The following is a 19,094-nucleotide window of genomic DNA, read 5'->3' on the forward strand; positions in this document are numbered from 1 at the left end:
TACTAATTACTTGCAAACACATCACTTATGCCATCAATGGTTCTTATGATTAAGATGAAAGTACATGTAATACTTTAAGAGTAACACAGATGTGTTTTATTACTGAAGGCCAATCATTGCTGTTACAATTTGATTTGTCTACTAGTATATGAACTCATAAATATAAATAAAACATATGTAGAAGGTCCTATATAATAAAAGTTACCCTAAGGAATTAACAGTAAGGTTTTACTTATATAAATGTACAAACTTTTAAAAATTACGTAAAATTGAAAAAAATAGCATGCAAAGAAATGAATGCAGGATAAAAAAGGAAAATCAAATACGTTATAGATAATGCTCCAGCATTAAACAATTCAAAAAATATTATAGACGAGCTAAGTTTATAAATTTGTTTGAAAAAACAGTAGTTTAGAAAATTTAAAAAGTCACTGCACTAGAGTTCAAAAACTCAGGAAATGCAATCTTAAAAAAGTGCGTTTTAGCAGACTTTAAACCCCCCCCCCCATTTTTGGCAACTTTTACATGTGTCGGAAGTTCATTCCACAAACTGGCTGCAGTCCAACTCTAAGTTTGTAAAAAGAGGGAATTCAGAGGGCAGCATGAAATGGAGACATTAATCAAGGAATCTGATTATTTACACTGGCAAAAGTTGGGGTGATTTTCTACGGGCTGTTTCAATTATTCATCATGTTTCCCACCATCCTGCTCTCATTAAATAAAATTCTTTCTTTTCTATCTCAAATATTCCAAAAGTTATTTCTCTCCTACTTTATTTATTCATTACTGTTCGATTTTCCTGCTTCTCTAATTTTTATTAACAAATAATAGATATATGATTATTCAAATGTGAATAACATTTTAGCTAATCTTAAATAAAGAAAAAAAGCATTTACAAAAGATATCAGGTGCGTTTCTTTGAATAGACTCATTAAAATAATATGGCATTGCACACTACACATAAGGAGCATTTATGATATATAGATTTTGTCCCGAATTAATTATTAACATGCATCTAGAAATTTCTCTGTTTTCTAAAATTAGTACCTTTTTAATCATTTTTTATTTTTTCGTTTTATGAAATATTTCACTTTCTATTATAACTTACGACAACATAGTAAAGTAAAGTCTAAAAGTAGCAGTCGTAAAATGATATTTCTCGTTGCACAGTTCAATATCGTGACGTCATTGCGACCCTTTGATAAGGACTTGAAACTGAAATGAAATATCTGTATTGAAAATTGGCTTTGTTTCGACCATCGATCTTCAAACAATTAAAGCGCTAGGCATTAAAGCTAGATCGATTCCATTGCGAGTTGCCTGCCATCGTGTTTTAGTTTTTGCGCATAGGAAGTTCGCGCCATTTCGGGAAGCAGTAAGAATTGATTTTACACGGTTTATAATAGGAAAGGTGCCGATGTACTGAAATATTGTTTCTGATTTTTTCGCTGGAGGTAGTTTGTAGCAGCGACCTAACAACTTGTCAATTCTTTTTTTAGAAGTCTCATTACCAAAGTACCGGGAGATAGGAGCTGAATTTTCAAAATGAGATTTGATCTTCATTGATTACATATTGGAATTGAAAATGGAAGTATTATCAGTTTTGTGAACCAACGCATCTAAGACCGAAATGCCTTATTAATTTTAAAAGTCAGAAATCCTTAATTTTTGTGATTGATGTCAGACAATAACACTGCTTTTCCTAAGTAGGATATAAAAAATTGGTAAAATGTAGGACATCAGTTATTGCACGTGCAACTAAGCTTTTCTCAAATGGGATGTTCGGTCTCCTTACCAGTTCGCAAAAACCGGAGGGATTTGGTGCCGTTGAAGATCCTCAATAACAATGAACATAACTGTAGGGCCTCCGAGAGGTCCATGAGGTGTCGAGAGAAAACAACACCCAGAAGCTGGGTAAACATTGTCAACTCAACTCAAGGCGGTGGTGCCAGTGTAAGTATTAATAAAGATGTAAACAATTCAAATAATGCAAAACAGGCTCATAAAACATGTTTGAAAACATATTGTGTGTCAAAAGTAGTCTTAATGTCTTGAAGTATGTGATTTGTTTTCCTCTAATACATTTTATTTACATCGATGACGTTTTAATAAATTTACAATATTCATTTTCATTTGTAAGTTGATTCGATATACGCAATTGAACTCAAAATAAAAGACATCACAGAGTCTGACAAATTTTTTTCATATTTGGATGTTTTACTAGAAAATGTCAAAGATGGCAAAATAACAAGTATACTTTAAGATAAACGTGATGACTTCAACTTTTCTATCGTAAACTTCCCTTATTTATGTAGCAATATACCATTATCAACTGCATATGGCGTTTATGTCTCCCAGTAAATTCGATACGAAAAGGTATGTTCTACGAACGACCAATTGGACAATTTCTAAAAAAGAGGCGGACTTCTGACAAATAAGTTGATGACACATGGATATCAATAATACCGTTTAAAGTCAACATTTTGCAAATTCTGTGGTTGATACAACGACCTTGTTTGCAAAAACAAACTATCGTTAGTTCAAATGATGACTTACCTCTTTCATACACATTGTTAGGCAATTATTTTTCCACTTAAATGTCTACGGATTTTCCCGTTTACTCGATCATGACAAGGAGCACACGGTTGGCAATGTCATCAATAAACATCATTCAAAAAGCTTTTTTAAATGCAATTCTTAATTCACTAAGAAAACAATTCAATGACATATACAAATATATACACACATGTAAACACAGATAATAGGTAATATATATAAAAAAAATTGGAAAGGTATGCAAAGAAAAAATGTAATATACAATCAGTTGTAAAGGGTTCGAAGAAGAAACAGCTTTAGATTTTTTTCATATAAAACTTAAAATACATGTATGGTTTTATTATTGTATATTATTAGTATCAATTACATTATTCAACTTTATAATGTTTAGGTTTTTCAGAATATCTCTCAAACAGAATAATTTTTCTCTCCTTTGAAAATTCAATAACATAATGAAATTGATCACCAATTCTACTGCAATCCAATTTTGAAAATGTTAAATATTATTTCAAATGAAATGTAGAAAATGTTCCAAATCTGTTTTTTTTTAAACGCGTAAAGAAAGAAATTATATGTACATCTTTTTAATAAATGAATCCATATGTATTCCATATTGAAAAACCAACCCACGACAAAAAAATTAGAGAAAGCCAACAATCAGCATAACAAAAATGTACCCTTGTTAAATAAATTAATACATATATCTATCTATCTATCTATCTATCTATCTATCTATCTATCTATCTATCTACATGTATATATATATATATATATATATATATATATATATATATATATATATATATATATATATATATATATATATATATATATATATATATATATATATATATATATATATATATATATATATATATATATATATATTAATGCAATAAGTATTTTCAATTGATAGCCCAGTTACACATTAAATTGCTTATTTCTTTCCATAATCCTCTCATCACTAGAACACCATATCTTATCCTCCTTAAATGAATAAAAAGTCTGTAAAACAGACTGTCGTGTGTTGCCACCTTTGTGACGTTTAATAATTTGTTTGAAATTCTCAAAAGTATTATTAACAATGGCATATAATTTTAGCAGACACAAAATATAAATATGAGAAATAAACTAATTTTGTAAAGGGAGATAATCCAAATTTCCAGTAATTACAACTTAGACTTAACAGAAAAATCATGAAAATGGGTCTGAAAACGCTTAAAAATATAAAATTACAACCACAAATTTTGGCGGAGGCGGGGTGGAAGGAGGTAAATAACAAACTTGAAAAAACGTCCGTCCTCCAAGGCTGTAGGTGGGAGAAGAGGCAGAGTGACGCACCGCGTGGCCAGAATTTTAATTGCTTGATTTTGATTGGTCAATCTCTGCCTCTCCTAAGACATGAAACAAAATGACCATTATAATACATCACTGTACAATATTTCAGACTTGAACATTCAAGGAGGACACTTATTGATTACAATAAAAAATTTTAAGTAAACTTAAATTTATTTATATTAATGCAATAAGTATTTTCAATTGATAGCCCAGTTACACATTAAATTGCTTATTTCTTTCCATAATCCTCTCATCACTAGAACACCATATCTTATCCTCCTTAAATGAATAAAAAGTCTGTAAAACAGACTGTCGTGTGTTGCCACCTTTGTGACGTTTAATAATTTGTTTGAAATTCTCAAAAGTATTATTAACAATGGCATATAATTTTAGCAGACACAAAATATAAATATGAGAAATAAACCAATTTTGTAAAGGGAGATAATCCAAATTTCCAGTAATTACAACTTAGACTTAACAGAAAAATCATGAAAATGGGTCTGAAAACGCCACTGACTATATATATATATATATATATATATATATATATATATATATATATATATATATATATATATATATATATATATATATATATATATATATATATATATATATATATATATATATATATTAAGCTACTTAAATTTGCGTAAACACATCGTTTTGAATCAAATCAAGTAGTTTAAGTTTGTCTTTACATGCTGACAGGATAAAGACAACAAAAATTCGTTTCCTTCATATTATGCATGAAGTAACCACTGCAATGAGCAGCAAATCAACTTAATGAATATACATGTAGGAAAATATTACCTGGGCAGTAATTAGTCTCATAGACGTAATGTTATTAAATCTATAGAACTAATTTCATCCCAAAGGAAAATACAACTGAATTTATGCTGTCTATTCTCCTTGGTTTCTTCACTTTGTTCACTTAATGTCATGTTTCTGCTATATATATATATATATATATATATATATATATATATATATATATATATATATATATATATATATATATATATATATATATATATTGTACCTTTGACTTATTTGTACAAAAATATTTATACGTTACATTGTACCTTATGTATCAATATTTTGGTTTGAGTGAAAAAATAGAACTGAAAAAAAATGTGAACACATCAAAAATATACAAAGGATAATCCCGATATGAAATACAGGTTTTAAAAAAGAAATACTTATTCACACATTTTTTTTCAAAGCAGAAGCAGCAGAACATACAAACAAAGCTTGTATTTGAACGATAGATAACATAAAATTTCAATATGATTGATTATTGCAGTTAAAAACGGTCAGAAAAATTTGTCAACAATATAATTATGAACATGTGCACAAACGAAATGATTCCATAATGTTCTAAGTCACCCTAAGAATTTTAACTATAGATCACATTTTCTTTTAAAGAGTACAGATATTGAATATATTACTGATAATCGATTTAATTTACAATTTGACTATCAATTTTACATATGTAACATTTTAGAAACTTAAAAAATGGGGGGGCGACGCAAAATAGTTTTCTTCTGTGAAAAATTTATGACATCTTAAAATAGAGGTGTTACAATGTGGCTTTAAAAGGGTTTTCTGAGTGAACAGACATTCCTAGATAAATTCATATTCTTTGAAGTTGAAGTAAATCTACATTCATTTGAATAACCTATCACTTTGCATGTTCAGGGTTGTTGCATAAACTCTATTGTTTGTACTGGTTATTTGAACAATATATTACAAATTGTTTAAAAGATCAAGTTGTAACAGTTTCATCTAGCTATAGTATGTTTATCTACAAAATAAACACAGCATTTGTTATTACACAATAATCAAGAAGTAGCTTGCTCTCTTTGCAAACAACGTTTACCGATGTAACTGAGATCAATTGATCAAATTTTATATATTGCAACAAATAAATATTCATTTCGAATGAAGCTTAAATGTAATACAGTTTTAATCAACTTTATATATAAACAAGTTCTGTAAGCCAGCAATATGTATGTTTTCTGCGTAATTACGTGAAGAGTATACTAATCTAATTTGCGCACGAAATTAGAATCAATATTCAAGGTAATGAACAAAATAAATGAAGCTAAGTTCGTTCAGCTTTTAATTGATCAGGTGGGAAAAAAAGAGCCGACGAAAAGATGAGTTAGTATTCATATTTAATGACCATCATAAATGATACAGCTTTAAAAGTACATGAACTGCAACCGATTGATATTTTCATCACGTCATGATATACATTATGCATTCAACTAATCATCCAAAAATAGATTTAAAATATGATTAATTGATTTTTGCTAGAGGCTTAAGGATAAAGTAAAATTTGATTTAAATGACTGAATTAAACGTAACAAGAAATATTTAAAACGTTGAATAAGAGTAGATTTTTAAAAAATGTAAATATTTACTTCTTTTACACAGTTAATTAGGAAAGAGGAGAAAAATAAATTTCTCGAATTACCATATAATTTTAGAGTAGCGTCAAGAATGGATATAAGGCTAATGTTCTCATAATTGCTGGCTGATTTCTATTTATATAAAGAGTTTATAATCATAACAATGACAGTTAATAAAAAAATCAATAAAATCAGATTGCATAGCTATGGTTACACGATAAATTGTGCCTGAAATAGTGTGAACGTCTGATCCTACACCCACTTGTTCCTTTACACAAGCCTACATAGAAAGACCCAAGGCAAAATCTCCACCCTGTAAAACTAAACGCCGTCATTAAACGCAGACCCCATGTCCTGATTTGCTTATCTTGGGCTTCAACGGGGTTTCCTGGCGACATTTGAATTCTATCTTATTAATCTTTTTTGGAATTTCTTTTACTCCTTTTCTACTGAATGAGGTGGTTATGTTTGCTCAAAGACCAATGGCCCATGTGTGACATCCATATGATTCCAAACAGTTTCGCGATTTTAAAGATATATTTGTAAATTTAAGTTATAATCAAAAAGTTATAAACTGTGCACATACATGCAAAATTAAACCTATCCAGGTGATGATTTCATTTTATTCTCAAAAACTTTGAACAAATTAGCAGCATTTTTCAAAATTTGAGTGACTTAAATTGATTTTTGCAATATGATGATAGGAAAAATTGTTGAATTAGCCAACGCAAAGTTCGGGAGACGTTTGACGTCAGTTAATGGTTATTGCTTAACTAATCGATTTCGGTTTTTCAAATCTATTTTACCTGAATTTCGAAACAATTTTAGATCTTACAAAATCTTGTATTTTTACCTTCTTTATAATCATACCGTAAATTTTGATAAATTATTATATGAAAAAGTATTATACAACGCCAATCTTGTAGTACTGATACTACTGTAAGATTCGCCAGAATTTTCCTATCCAGTTCGTAATTCTAGATTTTTGATACCCAAAGTATTCATTACCATCAAATTGTCTTGATGTCATTTTAAAACCCACATCGGTAAGAAAAGGATACATTTACCATAACTTAATATATTGCTGACGTTTTTCCTTAATGCCCGGTTACTAATTTGCAAAAATGTTCAGTTTAATTTTGTGATTTTTCTTCAAAGATATAAACTTCTCTGATTTCAAAAAAATCTTAAATCAATCAGCACAAAGGATAATGAATCGATGAACACAATTGACATTTTTTGAGACTGTAAAAGTTATTGTATTGCACCAATTTAGAGAAATATGAAGATAACGAGCAGTATTCAATCTTGAAAGTCTAATGAAACAATATAAATTTGGAGCAGGGCAAACGACCTCAAAATTTAGAGGTGGGATTAAGTGCCATGGAGAAGAGAGCATCCCCTGCCGACCGGTCACACCCGCCGTGTGCTTGTCATGATCGGGAAAAAAAACTCCCAGGAAAAATCCGTAGACAGTTCAATGTATAAACAAGCATTCTGAGAGTATTGCATTAGCAATACTAGTCCCCTACCGGAAAGTGTAATCTGGTTCCCGTTAAAAATTGAAAATGCCATAATTCCGTCAAAAATTAATGAAGCGGGACGAAATGCAAACTTGATCTATAACTAATCAAGGTAAAGCCACATACCAAAAATCAGCTGAATATCTGCAAGCGTTTAAGAAAAAAGTGCGGAAAACCAAGTGGGACAGACTGACAGACAGACAGAGGGACAGACAGACAGACAGACAGACAGACAGACAGACGGATGGACAGACTCAGAGGAAACCTATAGTCCCCTCCGGTTTCACCGGTAGGGGACTAATAATGGCCTAACAATTAGTATGAAAAACGTCAGTCAGCATTTGACTCAATGATAGGTTGTATGTGCTGACAAGGTCATTGGATCGACCGTAAAACTTGCGAAAAGATGACTTTTAACGAGACTGTTGATATCCTTGTTTCATCAACTTGTTTGTCAATAGCTTGCCTCGTTTTCGAAATTGTTCATATGTAGAGGATGCTCTTGCATTTCGAATCAACTGAGAGACATAAACTCCATATGCAGGTGATAAGGATATATTGCCACATAAGTAAGGGAAGTTGACGATTGAAAAGTTGAATTCAACACGTTTATCATAAAGCTTTGTTGTTAGGTAACCATTAAGTTCTTTTTTAGTGAAATATCTAAATATGAAACTGATGTGTCAGAATCTGTTTTGTCTTTTATTTCAAGCTCACCGGGATATATCGAGTCGACATATGAATGAAAGTATCTATTGTTAATTGATAATATGTCGTCGATATATCGAAATGTCGAGTTGAAGGCCAAGACAAGTGTTTTCTTCTTCTCATGAAGAAGTTTTTGAATAAATTCTGCTTCATATAAATACAAAAATAGGTCTGCTAATAAGGGGGCGCAATTGGTACCATGGGAATTCCAACAGATTGTTGGAAGACCTGATCTCCAAAAACTACATAGATATTGTCAATCAGAAACTCAAGCATCTTTTTAATATCAACTTCAGAGTACTTGTGTGTACAATCAGGGTGCTTTTAACAAAATAATTTTGTAAATGACCAACAACAACGTAAGTATATTTACGAGTTCCATTTTTATTGAAAAAGCAGCTGTCTGTGATGTCAAAAAGAATAATAACTTAAATGTAGACAATAGATATGTAACTTTTTTTCAAGAACATGTTGAACAGTCTTAATGCTATAACAGATTCATTCTCAAAAGTTTGATCAATATTCAATATCTTTAAAAATGGATGTAGTTCTTATTAGTAAATTATGATTATTCTATTCATTACAAAATTTAAAACCTCAGATTTCGTTCGAAAAAAAATAGATTGAAGTGCAGTTTAGCAATATGATCGAATATCCTAGCTTTATTTCGAATCAAAACATTGCGTGAACATAAGCAGGACATGCAATAAATTAAATTACCTTACCACTTAAAGAAAACACTGAATAACAGGGAAAGTGTTTTTTCGTACACGTGCATCAAACATAATTAATGGACATTGTAAAACATTGAGGTGACTACAGTGTTATTTGTTTCCCAGTAATGAAATGTGAAGATAATGAACAGTAATCGTGCTCAAACGTCCAGTTAAACAATTCAAATTGAGTGCAGAACAGGGACCTTTAAACACATCAGGTGGGATCGGGTGCCATGTAGGAGTAAGCATCTCCTGTCGACCCGCTGTGAGCCCTTTGTTTTGGTCGGGTGAACGGAGTTATCCGTAGAGAGATCAGTATGAAAATATTTTTAGTAAATATTTAATATAAATATATCTAACGGCATGCAAACAAAGTAATTTTATCGGTTATAGAATTTGCAAAATGTTTTTGAATTTAAACGAGATTGTTGGTACCCTTGTAAGACCAACTTATTTGTCAATAGCTTGCCTCCGTTTAGAAATTATTCTTTCATAGAACATACTCTTGCGTATCGAATCATTTGGGAAATATGAACAACATAGGCTGGTGATACATGCAATGGTATATTGCTACGAAATTAGGGAAGTTAACAATAGAGAATTTGAAGTCATTATGTCATTAAAGAGTTTATTTGTTAGTTTGCCACCAATTACTTTCTCTAGTAAAGCATCAAAATATGAAACAGATGTGTCAGACTCTGTAGTGTCTTATTCGAGTTCAGTGAGGTATATCGAATAAACGTATGAAAGAAAATGAATATTGCTATCAATACAAATGTATATCTAAATGTTGAATTGAAGACCACAGCATATGAATTATTAATGCAGCTTAAGATTTTTGAGAAATTAAATTTCTCTCGTAAATTTTATTTTCAACAGTGGACATGGCCTCTCTGATTTTTTAAAGTCTTACTTTCTGTAAGCCCCACATGTATAAGCGATTTTTCAAACCTGAATAAAATCGACACTTAAATTAAAAAAAAAATAGAACAAAAATTAAACAGTAAGATAAATACTGAAATAATTGACTAATATGCATTATTCATATGTTTTTTTACGATTCAAAGCATCTCGTCTTCATGTCATCGTTCAGAAAGGGGAACAAAAGTGTTTTATTAATTTGTTGTGCTGAAGATTAATAGAAAAATGGTCTTTTTAAAATGAAGATGGCAAGTAAAACGAGAAACTTTGCTGTTGCAAGCAAAAATACATGTGTATGTCACACTGAATTGTTACCAACGGTGTAATATTGGAGTTGAAAGCAATATGCAACTTCTATTTTGAAATTTTGCAAAGTTTTAACTTTTTCAGAAATACGTCCTTTCTTCCAGGCAACAGCAGCTGTTTTGGAAATTCTAAAACCAAGAAAAAATTACACATAATTATTGTGCAGCTTGAAAAATCTTTAGACGAAAAATCAAATTTAAAAGAAATTTACCCCTTTTTGTTTCCATGGCAATAGTGTAAAATGTTCGTCCAATCGATTTCATTTAAAAAAGATTATTGTTATATTTTATTATTCATTATTTTTTTTTTTCTTTCAAAATATAATTTGAAACAATAACAATATGGCCCCCGGCCATCCTTCAGAATTTCACAATAAAAAATAAATCTTTTAAGAGAAGTTTTTATTATTTTGATAATTAAAAGCCTAAAGATGAACATGCTACAAGGTTGAATTATTCAGTAAATAAAATTGAGAAAGGGTGGGATGGAGGAAATTACTGCACATATCTTATGATTACTGACATTAACCGAGTCCGTAATGATGATTTAATGAGATTTAGTGAGAACAATTAATTAGAATTATGAAAAATTAAATATTTTGTAATTAAACACCAGTGAGGTTTCGAAATTTGACAAGTAATAAACTATTTATTTGATTTTGACTTTGGGAATTATATCTGGCATAAAAGCTTTACTTTGTATTCTTTGATATATTAAATACCACACGACTGCGATTATAAAGCATTCCAAATATCAAATTAGCCAATGGATAAGATTAGCTTCTTTTCCTGTCGCACACATTTCTTTCTTTTCTCCTGGTCTCTGCCACATTCAGTTTAATTTTGCCAATTTTCTTTTTATGACTATAGGGAGAAAAAATGCGTTGTGGATTTAAGCACAGATCATGAAATATTCACGACATAACCGTTAGCACGAACTTTTAGCCTGTATTTGACAATAAATCGTAATGTCACTACGTATACGTATTTTCTCATATAGTAATAGCGTCCTATTAGTGATACGTCCTTGACCACAGAGGCACATATCACTAGGAAATAATAAAGAGTTTGTGTAGCAAAGCTCTCCAGGGAAATACGGCAAAAAAGAAATACTCGTATATGCTAGTCATCTTTGAGTTAAATCAACATTAATTTCCAGGCATCTGTCGCATCTGTAAACCTTCTGCGAGTAAAATGTGGAATAATTGACAAACACGTGAACTAACTCGTGTATACTGTGCTGGTAGCGTACCTGAAACTGGAACTATTTTCGAATGGAGCAGATTCCCACTTTGGGAGATGCCATGATTGTAGATCTTTATTTCTGTCAAAATTGAAAGTGTTATCTTTTCTGACAATGTTTTTTTAAAGAAGATGGGTGAACAAGGCGTGCAGAATGCCTATAGCTTCAGATATTGATAAAATCATATTCAATTTGTGAATTAAGTATTTAAAATAAAGTTCTCATTATTGAAATTTATGAAATTATGATTAACAAAACTTTCCTGAGAAAAAAGATCTCGGAAAAAATTATTCTTTTATTAAAAAAAAATAAAATGGTATTCGTGGGATTCGAACCCCTATCAATAAAAATCCGGAGTATCGTATTGTTTTGAGACTAACACGCTAACCACTACGTCACGCAGCTCCTGACGAATAGTGGCATTTAAATCATGTTTGTGATATGACCCTTTACTTAATGGACTTCAAGTATTTCTCGGAAAGATGCGAATGCTTTGTCATAAAAGTGTACTTTTAAGGTATAGTGGGTCTTTTCTCCATGTTTTTGTAAACCAAAAAATGTATATTTTTATGCAAACTTTTAGGATCAACTTTCAAAAAAATGGAGCGAAGACCCACTCATATCGAAAAATTTTGTTAAAGTGTGAGAAAATGATCCTTTTTGTCCTCTTTAGTGTGTGTATGCTATTTCGTAGGCAAATAATTTCAGTCTTTGTGAGATTTTTGTAAATTGTAGAGATTTAGCATAAAATATACTTTAATGCTAGATGAAATATCAAAGAAATTTTTTATATAATTGAGATTTTATTTTTCACTTCATGTTTGTCGCACTATAGGCACTTCGCCCGCCTTGTTCACCCATCTTCTTAAATTTCATGTAGAAAAGTACCGATATGCTCTTCTGTAAATATACAATATTCGCAGCGACGCTGCTAAATAATTAAGGACAGGATATCTTTTAAAAAAGAAAAAAAAGTGTTTTTTCCATAGTGTCTTTCCTTTCGGTCAATTCATGTCCAATTTATCCACACACACACACACTATTAGGAAATTTGGGTTAATTTTCACTTTATTTGATATTTTTAGAGACATTATTTTGTTATTTTTTACGCAAATGTTTAAGAAATGTGTTTATTAGACAGAATGTTTAACTTTTCCTTCTTGAAAAAAAATCCTCAATGTGCAGGTTGTGACAATTACACTGTATTAAACCAAATTTAAAATTATGGCTTATTAAGGAAAAATATAGTACATTCATATTGCAATGAACTTGACAAAATTCAAAGACGAAGATATATACTTTTTTCGTGTTTTACAAACAGACAAACAGTCAATGCTTGATACTTTATGTAGTGTAAATTCGAGGAAATTGGTTACACAATATATACATTAATAAATATAAGAAATATGAAACCAATCATTGAGAGCATTGAATGAGTATGAATTATTTTTTTGTTTGTTTTTTGTTATAGTGAGTAACCATCAATAAGTTCATTATCCTTTTTTTCTTTCAGAGATCAAGATCTGCAAAATCAAAAGCAGAATCACCAAAATTATTTGTCGATACAGAATTTCTTGCCAACGATTCTTCGATCTTCAAAAACAAACAAGTAACCAAACAAGTTGTTTGGAAGCGACCATCAGTAAGTAAGATATCGAACCTGTATAAATTTACACTGTACTAGAAATTCTCACCCTTGACTCACCTTTCATCAATCTCTGTTTAGATCTGATGTGCAATTTATACATGTACATGTAAATACAATTGAATGAAAACAAACCCGTGATTTAGATGCATGTATCTTATTTTTGTTTTAAATTAGAATTTGTATTGCTTTGATGAGAATTTAAAAAAAATCTACCCATGAATAAGGCCACAAATGTTACAAGATTAAAAGAATATAGGCGATTCATACACTATGTTTGTTAGAAACAAAACTAGAAATCAGATTATAAGATTTTAAAATATTTTTTTTTCCCAAAGGAAATACGACCAAACCCAGTTCTAATTTCTGATGGTACGAGTCGTCATGACATGAAACAAGGCGAGCTCAACAACTGTTGGTTTCTCTCCACGCTATCCGCCATTGCTGAGAAACCGGAACTAATAAGCAAGGTACGTACATGTACACACAATTGCCATAATAGAACAAGCATTCTGAGAGTATTGCATTAGCAATACTAGTCCCCTACCGGAAAGTGTAATCTGGTTTCCGTTAAAAATTGAAAATGCCATAATTACGTCAAAAATCAATGAAGCGGAACAAAATTCAAACTTGATCTGTAACTCATCAAGGTAAAATCACATACCAAAAATCAGCTTAATATCTGCAAGCGTTTAGAAAAAAATGCGGAAAACCCTGAATAATTGAAAAGGTCGTAATTCCGTCAAAGATCATTGAAGCGGAACGAAATGCAAACTTGATCTGTAACTCACATACCAAAAATCAGCTCAATATCTACAAGCGTTTAGAAAAAAGTGCGGAAAACTACGTGGGACAGACTGACAGACAGACAGGGGAACAGACAGACAGACGGACGGACAGACTCAGAGGAAACCTATAGTCCCCTCCGGTTTCACCGGTAGGGGACTAATAAAAGTCTAGAAACTATAATAGGTTTAAATTGGTCTTTCCTTTCATTCATTCTGTGAAGTATTTTAAATTCTTTTATTAGAGAGATCAACATTTTCAAAATTAAAAATTTACGTGACTTATTAATATTTATAAACAAATTAAGTACAAAGCCGCCATATTGTTACATTCTTAGTTTAAGGACATGTGTACCGTACAATAAATAGTATAACGTTTTATTGATTTTGGACATTTATGTTTTATCTTGATACAGGCTGACACAACAAAGCAGCATATTTTTCTCAATATATAATGCCAATTAGCTACATTTTAACAGATAATTAATTTTAATGATTGGCTTTTTCGTGAGTTTTAATATCTTTATCAATAGACCTTCAGAAAACTAAAATCTGACCTGAGTTCTCCTAATGGAAATCTTTACTGTCGCCATCAATATATATGGAAATTACTACAGCTTCATTCTGATTGTTGACTAGTAATTCTATTCCTACTAAATTCACCACAAACTGCAGGGTAGCGGTACGCGATCGTTATTCAGTGGCAAAGTTTCGATTTTTATATTCGATATCATTCTCAGCGGTTTGGTGTTGGTTTAAACACTCAAAAAACAACGTTTCACAAATGTTTACCTTGTCAGTCTAATGGCTGTATTGATGTGTGTCTAAAAGCATTGGGTTAATCTAAAAGTAATTAAGGAAATATTGCGCAATAGAATCGCCAAAAGGAAATGGATAAAACTGCAAATGCCGGGCTAATGAATATTTTGGATTAATTGTTGACAGAATTAGTTTATGAATGCATGTTCATGTTTTATTGAGGAAGTTGAAAGAAAACTAAAAGATAAATCTATCTTTTGAAACGCAAACAACAAAGGATGCCAATAGAAAGGCTCTTTTATTTCCCTCTCTTTACATTCTTTCACAATATGAATAAGTTCACTTTGATTTCTGAACATTCATAAGAAAGAATTAACAATCATCTGAATCTTCAAAGAATCATCCATGAAGTCATATCCAAAAGAAAACTTTTCAAAATTTAGAAAACATACATGATTTTCCGCAGGAATCAAAGAATATATTTTGGTGGCTAATACACTGTAGCTTCATGCATTGCCATCATTACATAATTTATATCCTTTTTTTAATTATTTGATAGATCATCCCGAGTGACAACACATTCGGAACACCTTTTTATGATGGAAAATTTCATTGCCGCTTCTGGCAATTTGGCAAATGGGTGGATGTATATATTGACGATCTTCTTCCTACTGTTAATGACGAAATTCTGTTTGCTCACTCATCCGACCCCGATGAATTCTGGGTCTCTTTGGTAGAAAAAGCTTACGCAAAGTAAGTCTGTCTGTTTTATTCTGGATTTGACATAAAATAACTCGAGTTAGTAATAGAATGTTCGTTATTTGAGAACTGAAAGCTTTATTTTTGGTAGATAGAGTGATAGTCAATGCAAAACTAGGTTTTGCAGAAAAGTGTACAAAAACGAACAGTTGAAACATTTTAGAATTGTTATCCATAGTTCTACATTTTACCAAACATTCAATTGCACTAGGAAGGAAAGACAATGCTGACCAATGGATTCAAAGTACAAATAACGAGAAAAATATCTTCTGCAAGACTTTGTAAAAAAAAAAAAATAAATAAAAATCCTATGCTTGATATTGATATTTGAAAGGATCTTTCTTTAACAATTTACAGACTAAACAAGTCATACGAGGCACTGGAATACGGTTTCGAGGCTGATGCTTTCACAGACCTGACAGGAGGTCTTGCAGAGTGGTACAATCCTGCAGAACTTAAAGAACATGATTTTTACCTCATAAGAGCTGCTTATCAATGCGGAGCTGTGATTGGTTGTTTGAGTGTTGTAAGTTTAATGTATATATATTTCACATAGTAAGATTGTACCGATATAAAAAAAAAGTCAAATTTTTAAATTTCACGTATTTTTATAACCAAAAAAAAAAAAAAAAAAAAAAAAAAAAAAAAGAACAATAGACTAGAAGTAGGACTCTTTTTCCCTGAACTTATTTCATATGTTAAATAGATATACACGGAAGAATATGATTTATTTATTTGTTGTTAGATAAAGTTGCTTGAAAGACAAATGTTCTTAGTTTATAAAGAAAACGATTAAACTAAGCTTATTTGATTTTGCAGGATAAAGAGGATCGTGATGAAAGAGAAAAGCGAGGTATGGTATCAAACCATTCATACGTGATTACTGCTGTGGAAGAAATCCCGTACAAATCAGGGACAGCAAAATTGATACGAGTCCGAAACCCTTGGGGTGATACTGAATGGAATGGCGCTTGGGGAGATGGGTAAGTTTGTTTTCTAGTTCGAAGAAAGCGTAGTAATTACAACCTAAAATATGCGTAAAGTATGATAGCGTCACATTAAACAAAACTTAGAATATACATAAATATTATTTAATTCATGTAAAGGAGTGAAGAATGGGGTCATGTGACAAACGACGTTAAAGATCAGCTGGAACTACTTTCACGCGACGATGGCGAATTCTGGATGAACTACAACGACTTTCGGCGGGAGTATTGCAATATGATTGTGTGTAATTTGTCGCCGGATTTTGATCATGATGGAATAAGTGACAGAGCAGGTAATTAATCATAACAAATTTCTAGATACTACTAAACACAAGTTGATTCTTGGAATTCACACACACACACGCGCACCCTCTCTCTCTCTCTCTCTCACACACACACTGAAGATCTGCATAATGTATTTCATACTTGCTTTAAAATACCATGATTTGAAAATTATTTATTTAAAATTTATCGCGGTGTGCAATTAAAGAAGAATATTTAAAAATAATGATCTAGTTTTTAAGGTTCATAAGTCCTGAGGGCATATATACGTTTGAGCAGTCATTGCAATTCAGTTAAATGCCGAAACCATTACATAAGCTGCATGTACCAAGTGCTTAGGTGTATATTTTAACCCTCCACCATCACCCAATCCCCATCTCCTTCCTTTCACACACACACACAAGCACACCGAAAAAAAACTCTAAACTGGAATTTCTAAAATTTACATTTTAAACTTTGAGAAATGTTCCTTTTGTCAACATTAACTTAATATCATGCACTGTCATTTTTTTTTACATGTACTTATAATATGTATGTATATAATGATTTGTTAAAATGCCATTGCAGAATATCAGTTAAGCTTCAAAGGTTCCTGGAAAACTGGTTTGAATGCTGGCGGATGGTTGGAATGTGACTCTTTTTACCAGAATCCTCAGTATCTCATTACTCTTCACACTGACGGTCAGCATTAGCTTATGTTCACAGTTCATATTTTAGATTTTATATTGCTTCACCGACTGGTTGTTGACACTAACATCTCTATGTCAAAAACATCTGAATGATTAAGTGATTTGAAAGCTTCAAACATTGTCTGAATGTTGTTTAACCAAAGGATAATGTGCTTATTTTTGTTCCTTTTTATATTTGTTTTCAACGCCGTTATTCAAAAGCAAACATTTGTGGTTATACACGTATACTATTATTTAACTATAATAAGATTCTGTTTTGTATAAAGGGCCAAAAATTTTCTCTTACTGCTATTAAAAATGGTTTTACCAATAACATTTAATTGATTTCAGTTATGGTCCAGAGACGTTTTAATGGACGTCTTCCATTGATTATTTCCCTTCTACAAGTATACAGAAGACATGAAAAATTAGACAGTATTGGATTATATGCAATCGGTTTCGAAATTTTTCAGGTACAATTTAAAAACATGATGTTATTTCCTTTTAATTTACCGTAAATAAAAATCGAAAGCAATGAATTAAATGAAATTTTCCTTGATACCATAGTTATATTCAAAACCTTCCGGGGCCCTTGGAAAATCGTTCTTCGACAATAATGACCCACTCATGCCAGAAAACGAGGAAACATATGCAGAATACAGAGAGACATCCGGGCGCTTTTTCCTTGATCCGGGACATTATATTCTTGTGCCAACAACGCAGATGCCAAAATTTGAAAGAGAGTACTTAATGAGACTCTTCTCTGTCTGCAAAATGGAATGCATGTAAGTCAGCTGGGAATGAGACAAGGGTATCTCATTAATTAGAATTTCAATCAATAGTTTTTTTTTTTTTTAAAATTGATCGTATGTCGATTACAATTTGATGAATCGTCTCGTTGTATTGTGTTTATGACATAAAAATTTGAACGAGAAATTACTGACAAAAATATATTTTCATCATTTCAGTCCTATTGCAAATTGCTTACCATGGACACACTGATGTTTTTCATCATCCAGTTTGCGTGTCTTCGGAGTTTCTTCTTATGCGTCACAGAGTTCACATTCCATTGATTGATGATTATGCAACATTTTCCATGTGTGTCAAAATGTTTTACCAATGTGCAATCCTAATCTGCTGTCATTTATTTTTAATTTCATGCATACTTACATCTCTGTGTCTCTGTTTAAGTCTAAAATTTATAAGAATCAAAGTTCACTCATTTCATTCATTATCTTTTCACATTACCCATATCACTATAAACAATGTAGATTATAATTCTGCCAAATTTTATCATTAAATCATTTCAAATTTCCATTGTGAGAAGTCCCGCGTCATTCTTCGTAAAAATTTAAAGCTATGCACTGAATGAGACTAATCAATAATAAAACACTTATCTAGTGATTTCACATCGACTTTGTCCCTGTGCTGGCCTATTGCTATCCATGAACGTTAATGCCTTTCGTAGTCGATTGCCATATTT

The 19,094-nt window shown here is 31.2% G+C and overlaps 1 protein-coding gene across 1 annotated transcript; it reads left to right on the top strand.

The window, feature by feature from the left end:
* The first annotated feature begins 1,355 nt into the window (after positions 1-1,355).
* Positions 1,356-18,881, top strand: LOC133182393 (calpain-9-like). The gene is made up of 11 exons (XM_061317225.1): positions 1,356-1,953; positions 13,241-13,369; positions 13,711-13,842; positions 15,476-15,669; positions 16,033-16,201; positions 16,495-16,658; positions 16,782-16,954; positions 17,511-17,624; positions 17,963-18,084; positions 18,179-18,396; positions 18,580-18,881. Exons 1-11 carry the CDS (start codon positions 1,774-1,776, stop codon positions 18,611-18,613), a joined length of 1,629 nt encoding a protein of 542 aa, XP_061173209.1. The 5' UTR covers positions 1,356-1,773; the 3' UTR covers positions 18,614-18,881.
* Positions 18,882-19,094: the final 213 nt, after the last annotated feature.

This window comes from Saccostrea echinata, unplaced genomic scaffold (assembly GCF_033153115.1).
Source record: "Saccostrea echinata isolate AGI-Se365-2 ecotype Australia unplaced genomic scaffold, CSIRO_AGI_Sech_v1 ptg000009l, whole genome shotgun sequence".
NCBI classification, from domain to species: Eukaryota; Metazoa; Mollusca; class Bivalvia; order Ostreida; family Ostreidae; genus Saccostrea; species Saccostrea echinata.

What these genes read in the sequence shown, in the direction of transcription:
- LOC133182393 (XM_061317225.1), top strand. Translation starts at nt 1,774, where the DNA reads ATGGGATGTTCGGTCTCCTTACCAGTTCGCAAAAACCGGAGGGATTTG. An exon ending in TTGTTTGGAAGCGACCATCA is followed by an intron (nt 13,370 to 13,710) that starts GTAAGTAAGATA and finishes TTTTTCCCAAAG; the next exon opens with GAAATACGACCAAACCCAGT. An exon ending in TGGAATAAGTGACAGAGCAG is followed by an intron (nt 16,955 to 17,510) that starts GTAATTAATCAT and finishes ATGCCATTGCAG; the next exon opens with AATATCAGTTAAGCTTCAAA.